General features: G+C 36.6%; 2 protein-coding genes across 3 annotated transcripts in view; one reads left to right on the top strand and one right to left on the bottom strand.

Annotated features, from left to right (window-relative positions):
• The window catches only part of LOC133517438 (serine/threonine-protein phosphatase rdgC), a 115151-nt gene extending 108240 nt beyond the window's left edge, over positions 1-6911 (top strand). For both annotated transcript variants that reach the window (XM_061850757.1, XM_061850756.1), the window contains exon 14: positions 4708-6911. In XM_061850757.1, the coding sequence (XP_061706741.1) occupies positions 4708-4910 (203 nt within the window). In that variant the 3' untranslated portion in view covers positions 4911-6911. The remainder of the gene's footprint in view (positions 1-4707) is intronic.
• An 8228-nt stretch (positions 6912-15139) lies between these two features.
• On the bottom strand, positions 15140-19351 carry LOC133517493 (uncharacterized protein K02A2.6-like). The gene has a single exon (XM_061850828.1). The coding sequence runs from the start codon at positions 19349-19351 to the stop codon at positions 15140-15142; it is 4212 nt and encodes a 1403-aa protein (XP_061706812.1).
• Positions 19352-26261: the final 6910 nt, after the last annotated feature.

The following is a 26261-nucleotide window of genomic DNA, read 5'->3' as shown; positions in this document are numbered from 1 at the left end:
TTTAAGATGTAAAATCTGTTTTTGCAATCACATTATTTGGCCATAAAAAGTTTTCCTCCGTTAATTTTAGTAACTTTGTATTGCATAGAACTCGTGTACTAATTATGGATCTACTGATGTCTCTTTTATTGATATCCGCTTAATAGTAAAAGAAAAAATATGATTTAATATTCGGAGTCGTCTCAAGACGGTTGGTTAAATTTTTCGGTAAAAAACAAGTGTAAACTGGTTGTGAAGAGTAAAAGGAATCTAACGATACGTCATTTAAAAAAATCCGTACAGTATTCTAAGCTACAGGGTGTACTGAATCATCAGTACTTAAACCCATAACCCAACTTTCTGGTTAAGTCGCAGTCGAGTAAAATGTTAATATTGGAATAGATCACGTACAAATGTATAGTTAAAAATGGAATTCATATTCCTTCGAGTTTCATTTTAAGAGAATGTCCCCTGGAAGTGTATAAGCGCTAAACTTAGATTCCGCAAGTATTTTATATAACAAGATGTATTTTTCCGCAAAGATATCGAGAACTTTTTTATGTAGAATTTAATAAGCTTTAATGTTGACTTACACCTTATTTTCTTAAAGAATGTAGATTTAGAGTAAAACGCGAATTTCTCCTGGATGGTACACATTTTCCAAGATGCCTGGGATTCCTCGAGGTCCCCAAATGTTAAATGGTTTGGGCATGAAAAAGAGGCCTTTAATTTATATACATAATAAATTTCATGACTGTTACAGAGATTTCAAGGTTGGTCCTAATCCGATTATGCTACATTGTGCGTCCGCAGCAAATTCGGTTCTCCATACAAATGTAGTTACGCTCTCATTTTAAATCGGCTAGCTAGATTGCTCTGAAACTTTGTACTTACAATAGGATAGGATAGGATAAGTATGTTTGTGCCTATAATTAATTTAAAACATAAATGTGAAATGAGAGCCAATTAAGTTCAATATTAAGAATATGTAACGTTGTTGACTTGCCGACAACGGAATTGAGATCTATATGGGTGCCATGTTCTGTGCTGTGTAGAAAATCCTGAAATTATAAAGGATTTGTCTTGGCTAGTTTTTACGTATAGGCTACGTATCACCGAAACGTCACAAACATCACGAAGGTTCGGCTTGTACGGGCCCTCGTTTTTCCTATATTCTTATATGCTGCGGAGACCTGGACTATCCGAAAAACAGAGGAGAAGAAGATAGACGCCCTAGAAATATGGTGCTGGAGGAAAATGCTGGGGATATCCTGGACCGAGTTTCGGACTAATGTCTCCATCCTTAAAGAACTCCGTATCAAGCAGCGCCTTTCATTTCGAGGAGGAACAACAACTCCATAGAGCGTCTAGTGGTGCAGGGTAGAGCAAACGGAAAAAGACCGCGCAAAATGCCACCTATGCGATGGACTGACCAAATCAAATCTGCCATGAAGGGACCCCTGAACGCATTTGCCAGAATGGCTCCCAACCGCGAAAAATGGCGAGAAATCGTACGGCAAGCAACATCTGCGCCTGATGTCAGTAGTTGACCACGACGCTCTGCAAAGAGTACAACGACAAAGAAGAAGAAGACGTATCATATTTGTCTAAAATTTGGTTTGTTGGTACACACACAAGGGATAGTCTCTAGCTAGGTACGGGGTGCCACACTCGTCAACGCGACGGCGATATTTACCTAAAAATCTCAAATTTGTGTACGGGCTCAGCTCCTGTTTCGTCTTAAGCCTGAATTTAACAGATTCTGACTCACAGGGGGCTTTGAGCATGCTGTTGCGTTCATTTTCAAATTTTGAAAAAAAAAAAACTAGCCTAACAACACAATAAATGCTTGTTTTTCCGCATTCTTCACTATATCTCCCTGTCTCACTACTATCTGACCTTCTAACCCAGAAGGGAAAATATACCTTATTGGGGCTACTCCATCTTCCTCATGATATTTTACTTTACTGAAAAGCAATCGGTACATGTTACAAGATGCACATTGTTAAGAGCCGGGGTTTGCCGAAACCCACGACCATTGGTTTTAAAACGAAGCTTTGTATATAATTTGTATTTTTATAATAAATCTGTTTTCTTTTTGACATTTTGTGGTATTGTATTGCTTTATGTTAATTGTCAGATATTTTTTTAATCCTGGACAATTGTCACTTGCGTCACATGTACGTTTTTATGATAGATCTACATCGACGCAACTGCATGTCATTGTCATGGTACTTGCGGTTTATTTTTATAACGCCAAGATCGGAATATTCGGAATCAAAGAGCATATAATCAATACGTTTTAAGAGACGGGTCTTCCATACTAGCGAGTGGAATCAGTTTGTTTCGCAAATCTTTACCAAAATATACGACAAAGAACTGTCAAAGAACCATAGTACCAACAAAAGCGATTTAAATAGTGTAGTACGCTACACGCTTGCGATTCTTATTGATATCGATAAAATGGGGAGGGTTGAAACATAGGCTCCTGGCTACAAATTTTGTACTCGAAATCAGGTTAGCATCAAGTCCACATTTAAGTTGTATGTTATATAGTGGATAGTTCTTAATTAGACTACTATCTGGTCGGGCTTAATGTGGACCCGAATTATTTCAATACAGTTTTTAAGTCGTGTTTTTTATTTTATTAAAAGCTTTATTTTCAAAATGATGTGCACATACATGTTTGAATAAATGTAACTTTTCTATGGGAAGATGTATCAGGTCTTCGTTCCCAACAAATTTGACCCACTGCCTGTATCTGAAAACATACAGCCTTGGACAAACATGACTTTATCTACAGTTTATATTCCAAGTGTTTGCTAATGAGATGATCAACTGATTATTGCGCGCTAATATGCATCTATAAATCATGTTTTTCGGCATCCAGTTATCAACAACCCTTTATCAATGCTTTAACTTTTTATGTATTTATATGTCTGTTAATCATGAGAACGGGTCTGGCCTTGTTGGCAGCGACCCTGCCTATGAAGCCGATGGTCCCAGGTTCAAATCCTGGAATGGGCGTTTATTAGTGTGAGACATGGGTGTTTTCTATGTATTTATAAATTAGGTCTATGTAAATATATATATATATATATATCGTTGTCTAAGTACCCACAACACATGCCATGCATACTTTAGTACTAAGTCAGTTTGTGTAATAATGTCCTATAATATTTCTTTATTTATCATAAAAACAGAGATTAATTTTCTTACATTTTAGGTTAATATTAAATAATGACTAGATAAAAAAAATATGTTAACTAATGACCATTAATGCATAAGTAATTGATAATTTATGCATTATTAATCTTAGACGAATTAATTATGGTCATATTGCATGCAAGTTCTCAGGAAATTTCACTTATTTTATTTAATTAATTACACTGATATACAAATAAAACTACAGTTATCGATAGTTCACATCGAAAAATAATATATCTAATTTTCGATGTGTTTATAGCCTGCTGACCCAATATAAGGCCAAAAGTATCTAAAGCAATACTTATACGTCTTCATCCAAGGGAAATTTCGCCATAAAATCCCTTTTTTGGTGATTTTCTCGAGTGGCTCGCTTGCCACATATTTCACACTTAGTAAACCGTTTTCTCGCTGGCATTGTAACAAACTCGCTCTTTACTCTGATCACGGTTGACTATTTTCGATTTTTTCACTAAATAATAAAGAAATTACACGAAATACCCGAACAAAACATTGAAGCCTTCAAAACAAACAAAACAATTAGGCTGACAGTTGACTTGATGTAAACTTGACAGAATAAATAGCACTGACGTTTTCTTTTTCTTGGTTGGCAATGATTTGCGAAACAAATTCCATACAAAACTTTTTTCTTCCTAGTTGCATCAGCCTGATCGGAATTTGGCAGCTAACTCCATCTTGCATCCAGTAGAAGAATCAAAATCGTACAGAAAAAACTACTCTCTGCCTTAGGATCCCCTATTAAATGTCATAAATCCAAACATGGCAGCCATACCCATCGACAAAAAAGTCTACCGTTGATCTAATTTCATTTGACAGTTAACTAATACGTATTCGACACGCTTATATTTGACAACTAGAATCCTGACTAGAGCTGGGACTGCGTACCAAAAGTACGTCTCTGTTACTCGTACCAAAAGTACGTCTAAAATACCAGTTTTACGAGTATGACCCCCAATAGGCAGTTTACGTATTTGCCGTGCTTAGGCGTCTTACAAATAAGGATTATTTATACAAATATCGACTTATTATTTCGGTAAGGGTCGGAAATATGGTGACGTTTTGAGTGAAGGCTATGAATCTATTGTCATATTTTTGTTATATATTATTACATTATTTTTAGATACAACAGACACCCAGACGACCATCTGTTAACAAAATTTTATTTTACCTAAAGTAACGGTAAGAATGGAGGTACGAGGTGATAAAAGTTTCATATTTGTTTTATTTCAGAAATCAAAGTCCGTACTTTTAAATACTCGACAAGCTAAAAGTAGTCTATTACAAATAACCTGTTCCAAAAACTATTCCGGTACAACGCCCCGCCTCTAGTGTGGATATTGTTCACTGACAGGTGGTGATAATAGCAATTCGACAAGTCACAATATTTCTCACATCAAATGGAAATCAACACGAAACGTCACTTTTAGCATGTCGAATAAGGGCCCTGTACACTATCATTGATCTAAAACTTTAAAATTATTATTTTTATTGTTTCATGGACAGGCTATATAACTCTTGAGGAGTTCTCGGAGGCGTGTCAGCTCCTTGGTAAATACATGCCGAACCCGATGACGCAAGAGCAGCTGGTGGACATCTGCCGCCTGATGGATATTAACAAAGATGGGCTCGTCGACCTTAACGAGTTCCTTGAAAGCTTCCGGCTCGCCGAGAAGAGCCTCGAGGGTGACGAGGAGGAGGACACTTGACAGGAGCCCGGCCGCCGCCCCTGCCGGACGGCGGTCGATCACGACGAGACCGGCGTCACCGTTGAAGTACTCAAACTCGACGACGACACTAAAATCAACAAGAAACATAACAAAAACGGACTGGCTCATGCCTTGGGAGAGAGCATTCCCAGCGTGTCCCAACAGATCGAAGAGATAGAGTTGATAGATTGTGATGAGAGGCCGCGTCGGCCTGGCCTGCTCGAAAGCGACATGTAACGCCACTGTCGCAAAGCCAGACCCTTTAACGGAAGCATTTACTTGCGATTTTAAACATCTGTCTTTTCCTTCTAAAAGCAAGAGAAAGGGACAAGCTTTATGAAAATGAAATGAAATAAAATTGTCTATTTCAGGCATCTAGTGGCCCATATATTAATACCTAAAGCGGTGATAAAACCAACTGTGCCGCACGTTTCTGGATATTCTCTATTTTGATATTAATGTCGGTTGTATGCATTTCTGTTGCAAATTTTTGCTTAGATGTTTAATAAGATGAGAATATTTTATATACCTACGTGTGCGCTGTTACATTAAATTGAAGCTTTATCCGTGATAAACTTTTGCAAATCTATTCCTACTCGTCTAAGATAATTGTAAGCATGACAGCGTTTATCGTCAGTATTACATTTTTCGTGTCTTTATAACATGACATGAAAAAAATGACATTAAAATGAAATATTAAATGACAAGGCACTTGGCTGTGGAAATCTGAAAGGACCTTTATAACGTCGATGGCTGCTGGCGTGCCGAATCTTTGTTGTAAACGAATTATTAGTAATTTTGATCAATACTCTTATCATACTCATGTTAAATCATCAATTTGATATACAAAACCTTCTGTGAAATCGTTTTATATAGTCTGAATTTGCCCATTGAAGTTCACGAAAAATATTCCTATATACGTGTTAAAATGGTCAGTTCGATTTACTTAATTATGTCGTTCGTGGTTTGAGTTCCTACTATTTACTAAACGATTTATACAGTCCCATATTACTATCCTCTCGGCCAAATTTCACCTCTAGCTAAAAGTGGACGGTTTCACGTTGTGTATATTCGTCAATTGTTCTTCCTTATGTAAAAAAAAATCAATTCTAAAGTTTGTGCTTTGAAAATTTAACTATTAGTAAAAAAAAATAAGACATTAGACCAATACTTTAATATGAAAAATTAACTAACTTAATCTATAAATAAATAACTTTTCTGGATTTATATTTTGTTTCATGAATCGGTGCCAATTATTGAGCAAATTAGATATTATTCGTATGTTCAGTATCAAAAACAAACTAATTGATAAATTTTAAACTAACGAATGGGAACAATATCATTACATCCTTTACTCAATTTTAACGATACTTTGTATTTGTATTTTTATAGGACCTACTGTAATAATAATAATTTGTATTTATTCACAAAAACTGCATCGGAAATATTTTTCCAATTTTAACTTTGTACCTATTAGCCAATATAAACCGGTGCAGTTCCACTGATGTCGTAGAAAAAATATTTACTTAGGTATGTACTTGAAATAAAAATCAAGTAAAAATTTATAAACAATTTTAATAGGTATAAGGTATAAATAAGCCTATTTATGAAGATAATCATTTTTGGCGTGTCTAGTAAGAGTACATAGTACATTTTCATATACATATCTCTATATTCAATTATTAAGCATTCCAATGCAGTAGGGTACCAGATATTCGCGTCTCAATTTTTAATAGCCTACCTTAGCCAAAGGCAAGTAATTATGCATTTCGGGAACTTTTCTCTGTAGCCTGAATTGCTATACCTATTTGTGTACTTTCTCTATTATTGTCTAAATACTCTTAATTGTCTCATATAATGTAAGTAGATAATCGTACAATAACTGTAATCCACTACTTGTGCTATTTTAAATCATTCTTCTTCAATGATTATTCTCGCATTACGAAATTGTAGCCAATATGCCGATATTTTAATAATTGTCCATTAAAATGTGATATTGCTCATGAACATTTTATTCCAGTGTTTTGTGGATCCCTGCCTGTGGTTGATGTAATTGAAATCAGAAAAGATGAAGCGAAGAAGTTTGTGCCACGAAATTTCAATATTGGATTGTAGGGACTAGGGGACCTGTCTTTATTTATTTCCGGGAAGCATTTTGTTTGTCATCTTTCTAATTTTGACGCACTTTGATCAACCTCTCCTCTACCTAAGTAATTTAACTAACAATGTGAATAAAATCTGGCAAGACGTTTTTTGAATTGGACTAAACTGACTTTGCAGCCGACGTGTCAGATCAGAGTGTGGAAATGGAAATATGACATTTATGCTGGCACTATTACACTTTGTCAATGCAAAGTCAGTTCAGAGTTAGCTAAGATGGATTCTAACCTACTTTAAATAGTCGTAATCCAGATGACAATACGATATAATTTGGAACCATCATGCTGATTTGTTGATGGAACCAGGAGATGGGTTGTGGAATTCGTTAGTTACTAGTAAAACCTTGAGTTTGAGCCGTTTGGTTACGACTAACTATTTGCCTTCTACAATTTGCATAACGTTTCACGTTTTAAATTACAAATATTACAATTAGACTGCGACATGGATACCAGGATAAAGAAACATAAAGATATCGGCGAAATCCAAAATTTAGATAGATATTACATTACCTTCGGCATTTGATAAAGAAGAAAAATCTCTAAGGAATTACAATATCAAACATTATGGGATGAGCGTTAGCCTTTTAGAGGAAAACTAAAAGAAGCAGGTAAGTATACCATTGTTCACATTATCTGTGGGCACGGACTACCGTGCCCCCAGATAATGTTTTTGCTCGAGTTGGCGGGGGCATTAGCTCCCGCCAAGTCGAGCAAAAAAGCGGCACGGCCGTATCTCGGAGCAGTTCAGGCCATTTTCGATCTTTCGTTGTGGATAAAACTAGAAGCCTGAATTTTCATTAATCAAGCAGGCATTGAATAAACACATGCGATACTATGGGTGCTTATATGTTCGTATTCGAATCCTTACAAAGAATGAAACAAGACAATAAAAAGTATACTCTAAACTTGTTAATATAGGGTTTAGATTCGAAATAAACACAATTTTCTTATTAAAAGGTAAGTCGGCATATATTACGTAAATGGGGTGGTAAACCTTTTTTGGAAAATAATTATACTTACTTGGACTTCTCGAATAAAATACCTAGTCATTTTAAAATTTACTGGTAGTTTTAAATTTACGGAGATCAAAGAGGGTTACATAAATAAACTCATAGTAGTAGCAATTTTAAACTACGAACACCGTTTAAGTTTAAATGAAATAGTGATTGGCAAATTAAACTCCATAACACAAGTAGGTATCTACATATGTACGTAAATTTTCAGGATAAGTAAGGCGAAGAACCCACGTCACGTAGCGGCGTGGTGTGGTACGCACGGTACAGCGTTGGCGTGGCGCGTAACCTTGTATCACGGTGTAGGCAAACCGCCTAGACCACGATAGTTGCAATAAATGTTACGAAATAAAATAGCGGCCAAGTGTGAGTCGGGCTCGCCCATGAAGGGTTCCGTACCATTTATGACGTATTAAAAGTTAAACTATATAACGTATTAAACGTATTAACGTATTAAAACTTAACTATTATATACAGGGTGTAATCGTTAAGTGTGGCCAGGCCATAATTCCGTAAATATAACAGATATCAGAAAACTTCCAACTGATATTGAAAGTGCGTTACCCAATGAGTAAAATTACATTAATAACTTTTTTTAAATAAAAGCAGAAATATCCCAAATATTAACTTCAAACCCTTCCATACATTTAGTAGGTAAGCCGTTCATTCAAAGACTAGTTTATACGGCCGAGGCATTTCACCGTTATCAAATGATTCATGAATTTTTTTATGTTAACCACTTACTCCATATCATCCAAAACGATTTGCAGCGTCTCCTAGAACACGTTCCAGACGAAGAACGAAGGTTGATAATTTTCCAACAAGATGGAGCCCCACCACACAACGCACGTATTGTCATGGATTTTTTAAAAGACCATTTTACTGGCTTAATAGCCAATAATAGTGTGACTCTATGGCCGGCAAAATCCCCGGATCTTACTCCGTGTGTTTTTTCTTATGGGGATTCATAAAGGATAATATCTACGCTGAAAGAGTGCACAGCTTAGAAGAGCTAAAAAATCGCGTACGCCGTGCCATTGCTCTAATTACCCCGCAAATGTTAACAAAAGTTCATTTAGAAACAGTTAGGAGGGCCCGTGTATGTATCGCACAAGAAGGACGTTACATCGAGCAACTGTTGTAAATAAAATAATTATTCATTTCAAAATAAATGTTATATTAATTATTTCATAAACGGTAGTTTTATTATTTTATTACAATGTATTCGTACAAATAACGAATCTCAAACAGTTTTATCTCTTACGACACCCGACATTCTTTGAGGCTGTAAGTCGTCATACTAAATGTATGGAAGTGTTTTAACTTAGTATTTTTAATATTACTTCATCTATTTAAAAAAAAGTTTTTAATGTAATTTTACTCATTGGGTAACGCACTTTCGATATCAGTTGGAAGTTTTCTGATATCTGTTATATTTACGGAATTATGGCCTGGCCACACTTAACGATTACACCCTGTATATCATATATTTTTTTAGGTTTATCATTCTCTTATTTTAGAAGTTACAGGGGGGGGGGACACATTTTACCACTTTGGAAGTGTCTCTCGCGCAAACTATTCAGTTTAGAAAAAAATGATAGTAGAAACCCCAATATCATTTTTGAAGACCTATCCATAGATACTCCACACGTATGGGTTTGATGAAAAAAGATTTTTTGAGTTTCAGTTCTAAGTCTAAGTATGGGGAACCCTTTCTATATTTGTGTAAAAATCTTAATGCGGTTTATAGAATACATCTACTTACCAAGTTTGAACAGTATAGCTCTTATAGTTTCGGAGAAAAGTGGCTGTGACATAAACGGACAGACAGACGGACATGACGAATCTATAAGGGTTCCGTTTTTTGCCATTTGGCTACGAAACCCTAAAAATACGTACGGACTGATATGGCTACAATGATTTTATTCTTCAAAACTATCAAGAAAATATGACTGCACAACCGTATTCTAAAATTCAAGAGGAGTAAAAAGGGTAATAATATGTGTCATAGGTATAATAATATATGATAATCATGGGTTCGAAATCGAATCCCGGTAGGGGCATTTGCTTTTATAATCTACACAGATATTTGTTCCTGCAGTCATGTTTGTTTTTTATGTATTTATCTATATAAGTGTAGACGGACTTGCCTTGTAGACGGTCTTGTCCACAGTGACCTTAAATGAACCAAATAAACCGGCCAAGTGCAAGTCGGACTCGCACAGGAAGGGTTCCGTACCATTGTCTATAAAAACGGTCACCCATCCAAGTACTGACCCCGTCTGACGTTGCTTAACTTCGGTGATTGGATGAGAACCTCGAGATTGGAAAGAAATATTTAATTTTATTCAGCTTTTAGTATTTGTTGTTATAGCGGCAACAGAAATACATAATCTGTAGAAATTTCAACTGGCTAACTGTCACGGTTCATGAGATACAGCCTGGAGACAGACGGACGGACGGACAGCGGAGTCTCAGTAATAGGGTCCTGTTTGACCCTTTGGGTACGGAACCCTAAAAAACACAGCTTATTAAAAACTTCAAATAAAATTAGGGTGTTTGCATCCTGTAGCAAAAACTATCCACAGAATATAATTTTACACAATTAATGAAGATTTAGCATCACCATCGGGGTATAAATATCCAACCATTTATTAATCCGTTTCCTTCCGTCTGAATGTTCGGATTGAACAAAGCAAAGTCATTAGCATCCCGTAGTTCTATTTGGAGCTCGCAAATTGCTTTGGCGGCTTTAGTGTTCCAATGCACTTGAAAGGAATAAGTACAAATTGATGTGCCTCTTGAAATCGGTAGCAGGATGATAGCAGGTAGACTATGCCGGTACTGGGGCATGGGGCTGTGAAACGTTTGTTTCTTCAGGGGCCATTTAGCGAAACATAATATAAGTATGAAGGTACTAGGCCTATCCCTACTACTTATAATCCGTACTAATACATTATAAATGCGAAAGTAACTGTGTCTGACTGTCTGTTACTTGCCTCTCCGATTCTGATGAAATTTGGGCGTAGAGGACAAGCTAGTATATGGTATTATATAGGTACCTCTGAACTTGTTTTGAGCGTTTTAGGCAGTTTTAGTGTATTCGTATTCGGCGAAGTCCATATTCGGCCCAACTCTAGTTCCCTTAGCTGCTGCCGCCGCCATAGACGCCGTATGAAGCTAATAATAATGATATGATACTAATATATGACGCTAACTGCCGCGGACGCGTGTGACATCAGCGACAGGCGTGCGACGGCTTTTACCTACAACGGCACCCGCGCTAGCTAGCGGACGCCCTTATAGTAGCGTTTTTTATCGCACTAGCGGCTTTGGCGGTTATCACACTGGCACCGTAGGTATCAGGAAAACGGGTTATTGTGCATGATAATCGCCTTACTCGTTACGTTATAATTATACCATGCAGAATTATTAATAAATGCCAATGTCAGCGATAGAGAACCTTAAAGGCTCCTAATTTAACCCCTAATAAATGTAGGTACGTTTAGCGAACATTAATAGTTTCGGAGAATTCTGAACGCGTCATAGTGCGTCATCTTGCGGCGGCAATCAAAAATACAGTCATAGCCGCTTCACTACTTGAATTTCCACGTCCACTGCCATCTAGCAATAACGTTCAGAACTGCCGAGTTAGTTTAATTTTATGCCTACAGATGTCAGTTCACTTAACTGAGGCAGCCAGGTTCTCGGCGCTCTGTTGCGTGGTGGTTTGGCTTGGTGTTGACGCGCATCGAATATAGATGGCATTAGTATAAAGATAATAAAAACCTATTGTGGGAGGGTTATTATTTTTATTTGTATGTCTTTCCCATCACGGAACAATGGTGTTCCAGACCTTTGGGAGGCGTGCGCGGAGCCGAAGCCAAAACGTAGGTTCTCTTTTGACACTAATGAAATGTAAGGGGTACATCGAGCGGATGTTGCCCTTGCCCGTGTCATGGGACGCACGCAGAGGCAGCACCCGCCAGGGTGTAAGGAATATTTGAGAGTATATGGAATCTAAAATGAACTGGGCTATTGGGTGAAAGCGATGGACTAAATACATCGTCTGCAATTATTTTTATTATTATTATTACAAGCTTTTATTTAACTTGCCCTGTATGTATGTTAGTGTGGTCTAATCTTGGAAGCTAAATTTAACCCACTTCCCGATTTCCGATTGACCTGAAATTTTGCATACATATCTCATGATGGAAACAGGAGCTGGCTATGGGAACTCTGTGATAAAAAAAGCCGGACAAGTGCGAGTCGGACTCGCCCACCGAGGGCACCGAGGTTCCGTACTTTTTTTAGTAAATATTTGTTGTTATAGCGGCAAAATTTCAACTGTCTAACTATCACTATCAATATCATATACTAATAAGTAAATTTAAAAATAAAGTAAGTAAATGTTTTCCAGCCAAACATCGTCTATGGAAATAAAGTTTTATAAAATATATGCGATAGTGATATATCACCTCTTTGTTTCATATTTGTCTATTGCAAAACTTATCTAGTGGCCTACGTATGAGTTGCCCGTGGTAAGAAAAGTACATTCAGAGATAAAAGCTTGTACCAAAAATATATTTTTTTGCCAAAAACTAATTTGACTTGGAACTATTAATTTTATTTCAAAGATTTTTACTTTATCTATAACTTACACCCTACATAATCAGAAACGACATCACCGAAACTGGATGAGTTTTAAATACCCATGTAGCAAATTGCAGTTTTCTAGTAGCGTGCCATCGCCCACACTGCTAACTGGTATATTTTGACTAATGTGTAGGTAGAGTTTGTGAAGTTAGGGCTTGTAGAGTTAGTTCTGGTTGGCTCTACATAAGGTCTGATAACTTTTTGAGACTTTACATGAAAACGTTTTTATTTTTCTGCATATGACAGCTGCCAGGGAAGTTGAATTTTACGTTAAGAAATCATAAAAGCTGTAGTAGGTTAGGTGACAGATTTTATATATGGGTAAGATCGTAAAAAAATGTACTATTTAAACATTTTGAAGTGAGCCCACGTTTTCATCCGAATAAAAGGTGCTTAATCAATGAAAAATCATTATTATATATACAGGCTGTTTGTTTAGTCACCTGCAATAATTTACGGGGTAAATATACATATAAGTCATACTGAGCAACTTTTACTATAGGGCCAATCCCGAATTCGCGAAAAAAAAACTCTCCCTTAGAAAATGTCAAGGTCAGACAGCCAAAATGTATGATATGAAACAGACAATTCTTTTTCGCAATTTCGGGGTTGGTATCATAGTAAAAGTTGCTTAGTATGACTTATATATTTACCCCGTGAATTATTGCAGGTGACTAAATAAACAACCTGTATTAAGCTAAAATGGACAAAATAGTAAAACAGCAGGCGAGGATAAAACACCGTGTTTTTATGGAGGTTGTTCGTCTTGAATATTTACTAGTCTCTGGCACTTATGTAATTACTCGCTTCTGCTCGCGGATTCATCTGCGTAGCATGATGATGATGTTTGATAAAAAACTGTCCTACGTCCTTACACCGGCCTCAAACTATCTCTATACCAAGTTTCATCTAAATCTGTTTAGCAGTTTACTGAGACAGAGTTAACTTTTGCGTTTATAATATTATTAGTTCGGATTCTGTTTAAAAGATTCAGTAGCAGATTAATTATATAGGTATCTAACCTTAGGTTTACTGAGAATTATCCCGCCCACAACACCAAAAAACTTCTCTCCAAGGACGATCATTTAAGCAAACCGCTATTTTAGGAAACTGTGGCATACTTCTAAAACGGACCCCATTATGTCTTTACCTTAATTACGGTTACAGTTTACTCTGGAACCGCAATAATTTGCGTCTTGGTCAAAATATCTCGCTATTTTTACTTCTTTGGCGGTCACTCGGAGACACCCTTCAAAGACGTGTTCCTAACCGTGTTTTCACTTCTTATTGACCGCAAGCGAGACGAACGCTGACCAACCACTGTAAGCGTGACTTTAATGTCAGTTATAACTAATACGTAATCGTAGTGTGAAGATACTGGACTAATAATCGCTCGACTCTCTTGCTATTAGATCAACACACCTGAACGGACAAGTTTTAAATGACTAGTTGTTAGAGCGGCGCGGGAGCATACGAGTTAATCATAGTTTAAAGTTATTAGGATAATTTATAGCCGTTCAATATTGACCGAATCTTGAGGATTTGATTATTGATGTAATATTTTTTGTCCTCGGCGAGATGCCATGGATCGCGTGTCGCGTGCTTCTGACGTCTTTTTTTCGGTTTTTTCGGTTTTTGGGGCTCGACAAAAAATATAAAGTTTGTTAGGCACCTAACTACTGGCCAGTGACTACCGGAATATAATTTCTGATAATTTAATAAATTATACGGACTTTAAAAATGAATAGCTGCGGGCATGTTTTCGATATAATAATATTTCTATTGTTAGCAATACAATGTTTTTTTTTTCAAACCAGGGGTCTGATGTGGTCAAATATTATTTATTGTGGATTATTATTGCCGCTTGATTGCCGCTTTTATATGGTGAATAGTTTCTGCCTGCGTGGAAAGATGATTTCCGTGATAAAAACAATCGTAACTATGCCCATAATTTTTGAGGGGTAGCCAGAGCTAATCTCGTGGCTAAAGCATTCAGATCAGCTTAGTATGGTCTAAGGAACAATCATGCCAAGCGGCATCGCCTGTGACATAAGTGCATACTAACTGCACTGACTTTCTCCACTATCAGTCTCCTCCTCCAGGGATCGGAACCGGTTTTTTGCAAAAACATCGAAATAACCATATATTTCGGTTTATTTTATACTCTAAATGTAGGACTCAGTTGTGTTTTCAGATAATGACTTCGTATTATTAGACTGCCTAATTAGAAATTGTTATATATCTAATTATATTAAATAATAATATCGAAATATTCTATGTGTTTTATTTGATAGCTCAATCAATAATCCAAGTCAATTCAAATATGACATTGTCTTCTATTCATAGATAGAATGAACCATGAAGGCCTAACACTCTCCCTCGTTATTGAATCAAGCTCAGGCTAGAGGTTTAGGCGTGTTGGTGCTTTTCTATTTCTTGAGCTGCGGCGCAGTACGGGTTCTGTAGGAATCTCAACTGTCTCGTGCAATGTAGCTTCCGATGGTTTCTCTAAAGTTTGAGATTCTGGTTGTATATCCGTAGGTACGGGTAAGGTTATTGAGTCAGACACGATACTTTGCCTTTTACTTGGGCTTGGTACCTTCTGGGCATCATGAACACCTTCAGGATTAATGGGCGCAGCTGTTTCTACGTCCGGTTGAATTGGTGTAGTTTCTGTAGTCGGTGAACTTGGCCTGGGTAAGTAGACGTATGGAACATCACCGCTGCATGACGTCTTTTTAATTTGATCTGTATGTCTCTCATGTAATTTTCCTTCTACTTCGACCTCGTAGTGAAGTTTCCCTTTTCTTTCTGTAATTGTTCCTAATTTCCACTTGTTGTTGTCGTACATTCTTATCTGAACTCTATCACCTCTTTTGAATTCCTTTTTCACAATCTTGTCGTCATTATTATTTTTCATCCTTATTTCTGGTACTCTCTTGACTAAGTCTATCCTCGTTCTATATAATCTTTTAAACATCATTTCTGCTGGGCTCAAACCCGTAGCACTGTTCGGTGTTTTCCTGTACATCATTAGAAATCTGTATAGCTTGTCTTGTAATGTACCCTCTTCATTTGCCATTGCTTTCAGCTTTCTTTTTACTGTTTGTACATATCTTTCGGCTTGGCCATTCGTCGAAGGATGAAAAGGAGCAGTAAATTTAGCCTGGATTCCATTTGATTTGAGAAATCTTTGCATTTCTTCTGACCGGAACTGTCTGCCGTTGTCTGAAACTTGCGTAATTGGTAGGCCAAATGTAGTATATAACTTTTTAAGAATATTTATTGTTGTTGTAGCCGTAATAGAATTTGTTGGTGTTACTTCTAACCACTTTGTATACGCATCCACAACAATAAAGAAGTAATTGTTCATAAATGGTCCGGCATAGTCTACGTGTACTCGGCTCCATGGCTCTTTCGGATATTCCCAGGTATGTACTGGTACTTTGGTAGGGTTCTTCTGCATCAGACAACATATTTTGCATTTTTTTACAGTATTTTCAATGTCTGTGTCAATATGTTTCCACCAAATATAGCTTCTGGCTAAAGCTTTCATTTTAACAATACCCGTATGGGCCGTATGAAGTTCTTCTAATATTTGAGGTTGTAGTTTCTTTGGAATGACTATTCTTATCCCATAGAAAATGCAACCATTTTGCAGTGAGAATTCATGAAGTCTGTTAGGGTCGTCTGAACCCGACTGTATATCCAAGTATAGTTTTTGTAGTTCTGGATCCTTCATTGTAGCGTTTTTTATTTCTTGTAAGGTTATTGGTATCTCTGAAATCTGATTTAAGTAAAACGCGTCATCATCTGTAAGTGTCTCTTTTGCTGTATCTGTAGGATTAGGTAGTCTTGAAAAATAATCGGCATTTGCATGTTCAGTCGTCTTTCTCAGCTTTATATTGTAGTCAAAACCTGCTAAAAAGTTCGCATAGTGTACAAGTCTAATGGCAGTGGTTGCAGGTGTCGCTTTTTCAGGGTGTAATATTCGTGCTAATGGTTGATTGTCGATGATCAATGTAATTTTTCGTCCATAGCAGTATTGGAAAAATTTCTTAAGTCCCCATATCAGTGCTGCCGCCTCTTTATCTAGCTGACTGTACCCTTTTTCTGCTTTAGATAGGGATCTTGACGCGAAAGCAATAGGTCGTTCAGTCTTATCCGGCATAATGTGCGATAAAACCGCGCCAAATCCCGTAGGGGATGCATCTGTGGCAAGTGTCACTTGTAAGTTGGCATGGAATGGTATTAATACTTTATCTCCACATATCTCTTCTTTCAATTCATTAAAAATATTTTCACATTCTTTTGACCATACAAACTTGGTATCTTTTTGCAACAGCTTGTAAAGTGGATTTAGTCTTGAAGCAAGATTGGGAATAAATTGTTGGTAATAATTAATCATTCCCAGAAAAGTACGGAGCGATGATACATCTGTAGGTCGTGTACTATTTTTAATGTCGTTGACCTTATCTTGCATTGGATGTAGGCCTTTTTCGTTTATTGTGTGTCCCAGGTATGTAATTGACTTTTGGAAAAATTGACATTTCTTTTTATTTACATGTAATCCGCATTCCTGTAATTTTTGGAATACCGCCTTGATCCTCTGTAGTAGTTCCGCGTATGTGCGTCCTTGTATGGCAATATCATCGAAAAAACAGGCTGTACCCTTCATTCCTTGCAGAGTTTGGTCCATGTATCGTTGCCAGATGTTCGGTGCAATTTTTACCCCAAACATTAACCTCTTCACCTTATAGGTGCCTTTGCATGTACTAATAGCTTGCATTGCGGCTGTTTCTTCATTCGTTGTCATATGTAAGTATGCCTGATTAATGTCTAGCGTGCAAAAATATTTCCCGCCGCTAAGTTTCGAAAATACTTCTTCTATTCTAGGGATCGGATAGTTGTCATTTTCCAGGTTTTTATTTAATGTAGCTCTAAAGTCTGCGCATAAGCGTACCTTTCCAGTTGGTTTAATCACAGGAACTACTGGTGTGCCCCACTGAGAATATGTTACTTTTTCTATTATCCCTTCTTCTTCTAATCGGTCTATTTCGGCTTCAACCTGGTCTTTGAGTGCAAATGGTACTGGACGTGGCTTTAGAAATATGGGTATGGATCCTTCTTTCAATTTAAACGCAACTTTAAAGTTTTTAATTTCTCCCACTTTTTCCGAAAATAACTCTTCATGATCTTGTAATAATTTGTTCAGTTTATCTTTAAATTCTTTCTCTGTAACATCTTCTTCCGTAATTGTTTTTATGTCAAAGTCTATATTTAGCGCTCTCAACCATTCTCTTCCAACAACTGCATCTACGTTATCGTTAATTACAAATATTCTTCCCACAATTTCTTTGTTTTTGTATAGGACATTGACTTTGCATATTCCGATAGGTTCCATTATTTGTTTGTTGTATGTACGCAATTTTATGTGTGTATTTTGGAGTTCCACGTTTTTGAAATTATTTTCATAGTATTCTTTAGAGCATGTAGTTACTGCAGCTCCCGTATCCATTTCAATAGTGTGCATTTTGCCATTTATCTGTAGTTTAATGTTGAATTTGTCTGTAGATGAAGTATTATGTATTTTCTTTATTTCGTATATTTCTTCTTCACTTTCGTAGAATGATAGATCACTATCCATATCTAGTTGTTTTTGGTCTTTGAAACAGACTGACTGTACATGTCCCTTGGTGTAGCATTTCTTGCAGTATAATTTATTTTTCAGCTTACATTGATTAGCTTTATGGTTATCTTTTCCACATCGAAAGCAAGTTATGTTCTCCTTCGTATTGTTATTGCGTCCGTTGTATGTGTTTTTATGTTCATTATGTATATTAGCATCTCTATTGTATGCATTTCTAGTTTCGTTTAATGTACTTGTATTACCATTGAATGTATTGTTTTGATATTTCTTCTTCATTGATATTTTATTTATGTTAGGCTCTATTTCTTGTCCCATTTCTTTTGTTTCAGATTTTGATGTTTCAATAGCCAAGGCAATCTTGATTATGTCATCAAACTTTGTATCAGGAGATTCTTGTAGAAGTTTTTCTTTAATTTCAGCATTTCGGAGTCCGCGAATGAATTGGACACGTAGGTGTGTGTCAAATGTTGTTTTATTGCAATTATGACATATGAAATTGCATTTACCTCCTATTTCTTTGAGTCCGGCTACATAATTGGCTATACTTTCGCCTTCATGCTGTAACCGCAGGCAAAATTTGTGTTGTTGTGCTACTTCACCGGGTTCGGGTGCAATTTGGTTTTTTAATATCTTTACTAGGTCGTCGTAAGACTTTGATTCAGGTGTATCCGGTGCGGTTATATTTTTCAACACTTGGTAGTATTTAGGTCCGATGCAGTTTAAGAAAATTTGTAATTTTGTACTTGCATCCGTAACGCCTTTAAGACTGATGTAATTTTGTAGTCTTTGTAAATAACTATCGAAGGATTCATGTATTTCATCGTAAGGTTGGAGTGTAATTCCGCTGACTGGTTTTGTATTTGCGCTTTGATTAAGTAATGCGCTTTGCAAAATTATTTGTTGGTTTTGCATACCTTTCATGGTCTCCATCATCTCGGTGAGGACTTCTGCTAACTTTTCCATTGTAAAGGAATTCGTTACCTCTGTGTAGTTATGGGTCTTTCGGTAGCGCGGATATTACTTCGCGTGGATTTTATTGTATTTTTATTCAATCATTACTCGTCGCCATTCTGTTATATATCTAATTATATTAAATAATAATATCGAAATATTCTATGTGTTTTATTTGATAGCTCAATCAATAATCCAAGTCAATTCAAATATGACATTGTCTTCTATTCATAGATAGAATGAACCATGAAGGCCTAACAGAAATGAAGTAATTAACAAAGACCGAAAAAATACCGTTTTCGTTCCCATACAAAAAATACCGGTTTCCGATCCCTGTCCTCCTCTCCTCTTATTCCTCGGGTTGTCCCGGTATTTTGCCACGGATCATGGGAGCCCGGGGACCGCTTGACAACTAATCCCAAGATTTGGCGTAGGCACTAGTTTTTACAAAAGCGACTGCCATCTGACCTTCCAACCCAGAGGGTAAACTAGGCCTTGTTGGGATTAGTCCGGTTTCCTCACGATGTTTTCCTTCACCGAAAAGCTACTGGTAAATATCAAATGATATTTCGTACAGTCAAGTGTAAAAATATGGGTGTACACATCTTACTCAAAAATATGTCCCAGAGCATCTTATTCCAGTGTAATAAGAGCATAGTACCATATTTATGAGACAATGCTTTCGATACATATTTTTGCACTTGACTGTACATAAGTTCCGAAAAACTCATTGGTACGAGCTGGGGTTTGAATCCGCGACTTCCATATTGCAAGTCGCACGCTCTTACCGCTAGGCTACCAGCGCTTCTCCACTATCAGTATAGTTTTATGTATGGTTCGCTTCGCGGTATCTGGCATACGGTATCTGGGGTAATTACTTTCATCAATAAGTACCTAGGTACCCATTTAACTATTTATAAATAGTCAAAAAACGTTAAGATTCACATGTTACTATCAAAGTTAGGTACCTACTCACACGCTCCTTAACCGAATACCATAAACCGTGACTTGATCCGTAACGTAAAGCTTGAATCAGTGTTTAGTAGAAAGCCCAGTGACGCCGGCGTCATGTTTGCATTGCAAGCGCAGCGCTGAAGGCTGATTCTTGCCGCTTGCCGAAGTCTCGTTACAAACGATCCAGTTTATGTAAATCTCCGGTTAGCCACAGTTGCTACAGTTAATAAGCTCACTTAAGCTGGTTAACTTAAGCCAATGTTTGGTGCAGGAGTGATATAAAGCCGGGAACGGCATCAAGTTTCGCGGTGCGGACCGCGCGCGATTTCCCGCCGCAGACGCAGCGATTACATACGAGTATGAGGTGTTCACTTCCAAGAGTTACACTACCGCGAAAATCATAATTCGAAAATCATAGTTCGAAAATCATCTTTCGCTTCTGTATCGCTCTTGCTAATTCGAGCGATTTAGGCATATCTACGAATGAACGAATGAAGAAGTTGGCGGTTATAGTCTATTTTTAAAAGCCTTTATTTCGAAATAATATATTTGGGATATAAAAACAATGGTAAACAAACTATGAAAACCTTAATTAAGGGTAAATATACCCAGACTGTGTTATGGTACCTACTGCGATTTTTTTAAAAAGAAATCAGAAAATATGGAATAATACATCCTTAAAATTTTATTGTCCAATATCTGACAATATTGACCAATTTATGACATGTATTTACTTTTATTTTCCTTATTATGTATTATACCAACTCAACTTCTTCAAGTTCAAGCATTCCTAGGTGATTCTTTCCAACCTGAATGACGTTGCTGTCTTGTAAGGCGAGCTGACAAGTCTTTAAGTATATAACTCTTCTATATAAATTAAGACAACGCGCACTAAGCAGTGTCATTAAGTACATAGATAGTTGACCACACTTGGAAGCTACCCCAAACGTAGTGAAGTGATCCAGTTACGAGGCGCCCGACGGTAGCCTCGTCAGCGTTTTTTGTCTCGTCTCTGACAGATCGAATTAAAATAAACGCTCCGTCAAGACTCGAGACGTCCTTCCTGTATTCGGTTACGTGCAGGTCGTGTGCTCCCATAGCCATCCGAGAAAATGTGAGTCGAACCTACACAAACACACCATTGTACCTGTGACAAGAATTGCGATTAAACGTAAGGACTAATAGGACTAATCGGAGTTGGCCCGAGTATTTGGAAAAACGATTTATATATACCCACAACCCCAATTAAATCGATTATCAGTCGCAAGTCGCAGTTTGTCGCCATTGATAAAAAATCGAACTGCCGACAACTAACATGTGAAATTAAAGCGAAATGATCGTATAGCTATATTATTTACAATGTATGTTTTGTTCAGCAGATTTGAAACATTAAATAAATATTAAAGGGACTCACGGCTCGATTCGAACTTTATTAAGATAGGTCCAAAATTTTCCAAAGATAAGATATGGATTGGATATGTCAGTGTTAAAAGTGATGTTTTTGTTTGAAGAAACGCCACTTTTGACACTGACATATATAATCTATATCGTAAAGACACGAATTGACGTATCTCAAAGTTCGAATCGGGCCGTTACACATATTGACTAAGTCCCACAGTAAGCTCGAAAAGGCTTCTTGTGATTATAAGTACTTAGACAACGATATTTGTAATATACACATTCTTAAATACTTAGAAAACATCCATGACTCAGGAAAAAATATCTGTGCTCTTCACACAAAAGATGGCAACCCTGGCTGTCAAACGATAAGCAGCTGATTTTGCTAGGTCCCTTGTAATTATTTTAATTTTAATGATATTTCATGTAATATTAAGCTGTTTAAGTGTGTATTAAATAGTTTTAACATTAAGTTTTATGTATACATAATAAGTGAAGTGCTTTAGTGACGTTTACGTGTCTTGTAATATCTCAAATTTGTAGCCGTTATAGGTTATACATTTGAAATCTGTGTTCGCCTTAAAATCCTTTCTGGTTGTTTTTATCACTAGTAATTACTAAGTGTGCGTATAATAAAGCGTAAATCATTGCACAGGGTTAGAACACAGTGTAGACATAGTCAATCGTCACTATTTCATGTAAGTACGTACCTAAATATCACTTGGCTTAAGGCGTAAGCGAATCCTTGTTTTTTTTGGGTTTAATATAATAAAAAAAAAACATCTACAATGCTAACCCGCAGAGCAGCCGCAGCGGCTCGCCAGCAGGAGACTGATAAACTCCAACTTACCTTGCTGGAATTGAAAAAATCCAAGGAATCTTGTGCTCAATTGCTTAGTGAAAGAGAAGACAGTGAGAAGGAACTATTATTAGTACTTAATAGCAATGATAAGCTGAAAAAGCAACTGTGTTCTTTAGAAACTGACTATAATAATGTAAATTCAGAGCGGGCCCGGCTTCAGGAGACGGTTGACAGGTTCACTGAGTGTAGTGCTGCCTATGAGCAGGCCCTGAAGGACATCAACTCATTGGAGAGAGCACTGCACGACGCCCACGAACAAATCTACGAGCTACAGGAGGCCCAAAACAATGTAGCAGCAGCACACACTCAGACCTTATTCGAAGAACTGGTTCGGCCCGACTCTCAGTTGGTTACCGCACCAATTGAAAACCCTGTGGCCACTACAGATTTAGCCAATGATACCACCACACCAAGGTTAGTAAGTTGCAGCGGAAACAAACTAAAGAAATATATTAAATTAAATAGACTTATTAAAAAAAAAACAAAAGTTGTCAAAAATAAATAAATTGTTTTTTAAAAAATTGAGATTTTGTAAAGTTAATGTAAGCTTAGTGGATAAGTTAGATTTATACTCTGCTCAGTTAGAACATAGTAAATTACAATATGAAACTGACACACAGACATTAAAATTAAAAGTTCAGAGTTTGGAGGATTCAATTAAATCCTTAGATGCAATAAATGAGAGTTCAAAAAAAGTTATCAATGAATATTCTTTAGCCATGGATGATTTAATATCCCAAATTAGGCAAAATTCAGAGTGGGTTGAGTCTCTGACCAATGGCCAGTCATGTGCTTGTATGCAAATGAATGGTCATTCGTCGAGTGGAGCACTCGAGCCGAACCTGTGTGACAGTTTGACTCCATCACAACAAAATGATAATAGCTCCTTCCACACTACACAACAAAGCACACCTGAACCTAATGTCATTATGTATTGTGATGAAATTGGAAGCAATATGAGCACATTTTTAAACTATTACTTAAAGGGACTTAGTACAATCAACAATTGTCTGCCTCATAGTAGCCTTGAAAATCTCTCAAAAAGAATTTTAAATGATAGTACTATTAATTCAAAGACAACACTGCTTATTCTTATGGGGAATAGGGGTAATGTGAATAAAAATAATTTAATAAAATTCTTTGAACAATTAAAGACACTTATAGTGAATGAAATTATTATTTTCACATTCCCCTATTGTGATCAAATGTCAGAGGCAGAAAATAACACTAGGTGTAAGTTAAATATATTTTTATATAATCTTTGTACATATAGTGATAAGTTTAGTATAATTGACACTAACAAATTTGTTAGTAAATACCATATGCCTATGGTTTTTTGGACTAAAGGTAAGTTATACCTTTCAAATTATTATAAAAGACAAATAGCTTTGTCGCTATCATATTTGTTTGACATTTCTGCCAAAAATTTGGCAGTTTATCCTGCTTCTATTGAGCAGACCGGTATGAACTTGGTTTTGGTTCCAGTCATAACCAATAATTTAAATTAGCTCTTAAGACAAAAGAATCTGTCTCTGGCAATTTAGCTTTTAGTAAATCTGATGAAAAATACTGCAAACATGGAATGTACATCCACCTGGTGCATCAAAACATTCAATGTATTAGAGGAAAAGATTTACAGATTGAACTTTTTTTGAATGATTATAATATTGATATTTTATGTATTACTGAACATTGGTTGAATAATAATGAATTAATGCCTCAATTTAATAATCACCAGGTGGGCAGTTCGTTCACCAGACTTAGTTCCATACATGGTGGGTCATTAATTATATTAAATAGTCAGTTAAAATTTAAGGAACGTAAGGACATTGTATCCATGTCTGTTGAGCGGACTATAGAACTAAGTGCAGTAGAATTGGAGCAATTTATTGTTGTCTGTGTGTATAGGCCGCCTTTAAGTAATTTTGAAATATTTGAAAGCATAATGGAATCCGTCCTACTTAAAATATCACCTTCTAGTAAGAAATTACTTATATGCGGCGACTATAATGTAAATATTTTGGAAAATTCAACAGTAAGTTGTAGATTGTTGAATCTTTTCAAATCATGTAATCTCAACCACATGTTTATGGAGCCTACTAGAGTGACTGCCACTAGTGCCACCTGTATAGATAATATTTTCACTGATATTTTTCCTACCGCTAAAAATGTAATCAGCAAGTTAGAATCAGACCACTTAGGCCAATTAATGGTGTTTGAGGCTGTAAGGAAAAATACCTTGCGAAAACAAATAACTTTTGTACCAGTAACCTCTGACCGCGTGGAACGAATGAAACAAAGTTTAATTCAGGCGCTACCCTTTCTGTCTTCCAACATGAGTCCTAATGATATGTATAATTCATTCTTTCACACTTTTATGGAAAATTATAATGCGATATTTACTACAAAATCGGTCATGGTTAGTGATGCATCAGTTTTTAGTGAGTGGGCTACTGCAGAGTTACATCAACGAGGACGTGCATTGTATGCCTTGTATGAGGAACGGCGGTTCAATACGAGTGATGAATTTAAGGAATATGTTAAACAATATTCGAAGAAGTTTAAAATAGATTGCCATATCGCTAAGCGTAATTATTTAAGTCAAACAATAAAAACTAGCTCTGATATAATTAAAACAACGTGGAAAGTAATTAATGTGGAGACTGGTAGATCAAAGCAAAGGATGAAAGATCTTAAACTAAAAATTGATGACAAAATCGTAGATTCCAGTTTAGATGTAGCAACCGAATTTGAAAAATTCTTCACCGTAGTACCAGCTTCCACAACTAAGAACTTAAATTCATCACCCTCGTCTGCCGTTACACTGTTAGAAGAGAATGTCCCAGAATGTACTAGAAACCTTAATTTTGAACATGTGAGTGCCTCAGATATATTAAAGGCGTTTAAATCAATTAATGTAAAAAAAACTAGTGACCTTTGGGGAGTCTCTGTTCATACTGTCAAATCCTTAATAGAAGTTGTAGCGCCTGACCTGGTAGTTATATTTAATAACAGTGTTGACTGCGGTGAGTTTCCTGATCTAATGAAACATAGTAAAGTCACTCCTTTATTTAAATCTGGCTTATCTAAGGCCTTCGATTGCGTCTGTCATGAAACATTGATCAGGAAACTGCACTATTATGGAGTAAGAGGCTCGGCACTGAATTTAATAAAGTCTTACTTACACGGTAGAATACAAAGGGTTGATGTGAGTGGACAGCGATCACCGGGGTCATTGGTCTCTATGGGTGTACCGCAGGGATCAATATTGGGGCCGTTCCTGTTCCTTATCTACATTAATGACCTGCCTTACCTTGTAAAGACCCACCATGACATAGTATTGTTTGCAGACGATACCTCACTTATTTTCAAAGTCAAACGACAGCAACAAGCTTGCAGTGATGTAAACAATGCTATTTCTAAAGTAGTAAATTGGTTTAATGTTAATAATTTATTGTTAAATGAGAAAAAGACTAAGTGCATTAAGTTTGTTACAAGTCACATAAGGAATGAGCAAACAGGTGTCATTGTCAAGGATGAGGAATTGGAACTAGTAGATAGCACAGTTTTTCTTGGTATAACTTTAGATTCTAAACTACAATGGGGTCCCCATATTGCTAATCTCTCGAATAGACTGAGTTCTGCAGCTTTTGCAGTGAGCAAGATCCGTCAGTTAACAGACGTGAAAACAGCTCGATTAGTTTACTT

Source organism: Cydia pomonella, chromosome 4 (genome assembly GCF_033807575.1).
Source record: "Cydia pomonella isolate Wapato2018A chromosome 4, ilCydPomo1, whole genome shotgun sequence".
NCBI classification, from domain to species: domain Eukaryota; kingdom Metazoa; phylum Arthropoda; class Insecta; order Lepidoptera; family Tortricidae; genus Cydia; species Cydia pomonella.
The sequence above is the reverse complement of the archived record's forward strand: the minus strand, read 5'-3'. Positions and strand labels throughout refer to the sequence as shown.

Excerpts from the sequence above, each read along its gene's own strand:
- LOC133517493 (XM_061850828.1), bottom strand. The coding sequence starts at position 19,351 with ATGGAAAAGTTAGCAGAAGTCCTCACCGAGATGATGGAGACCATGAAA.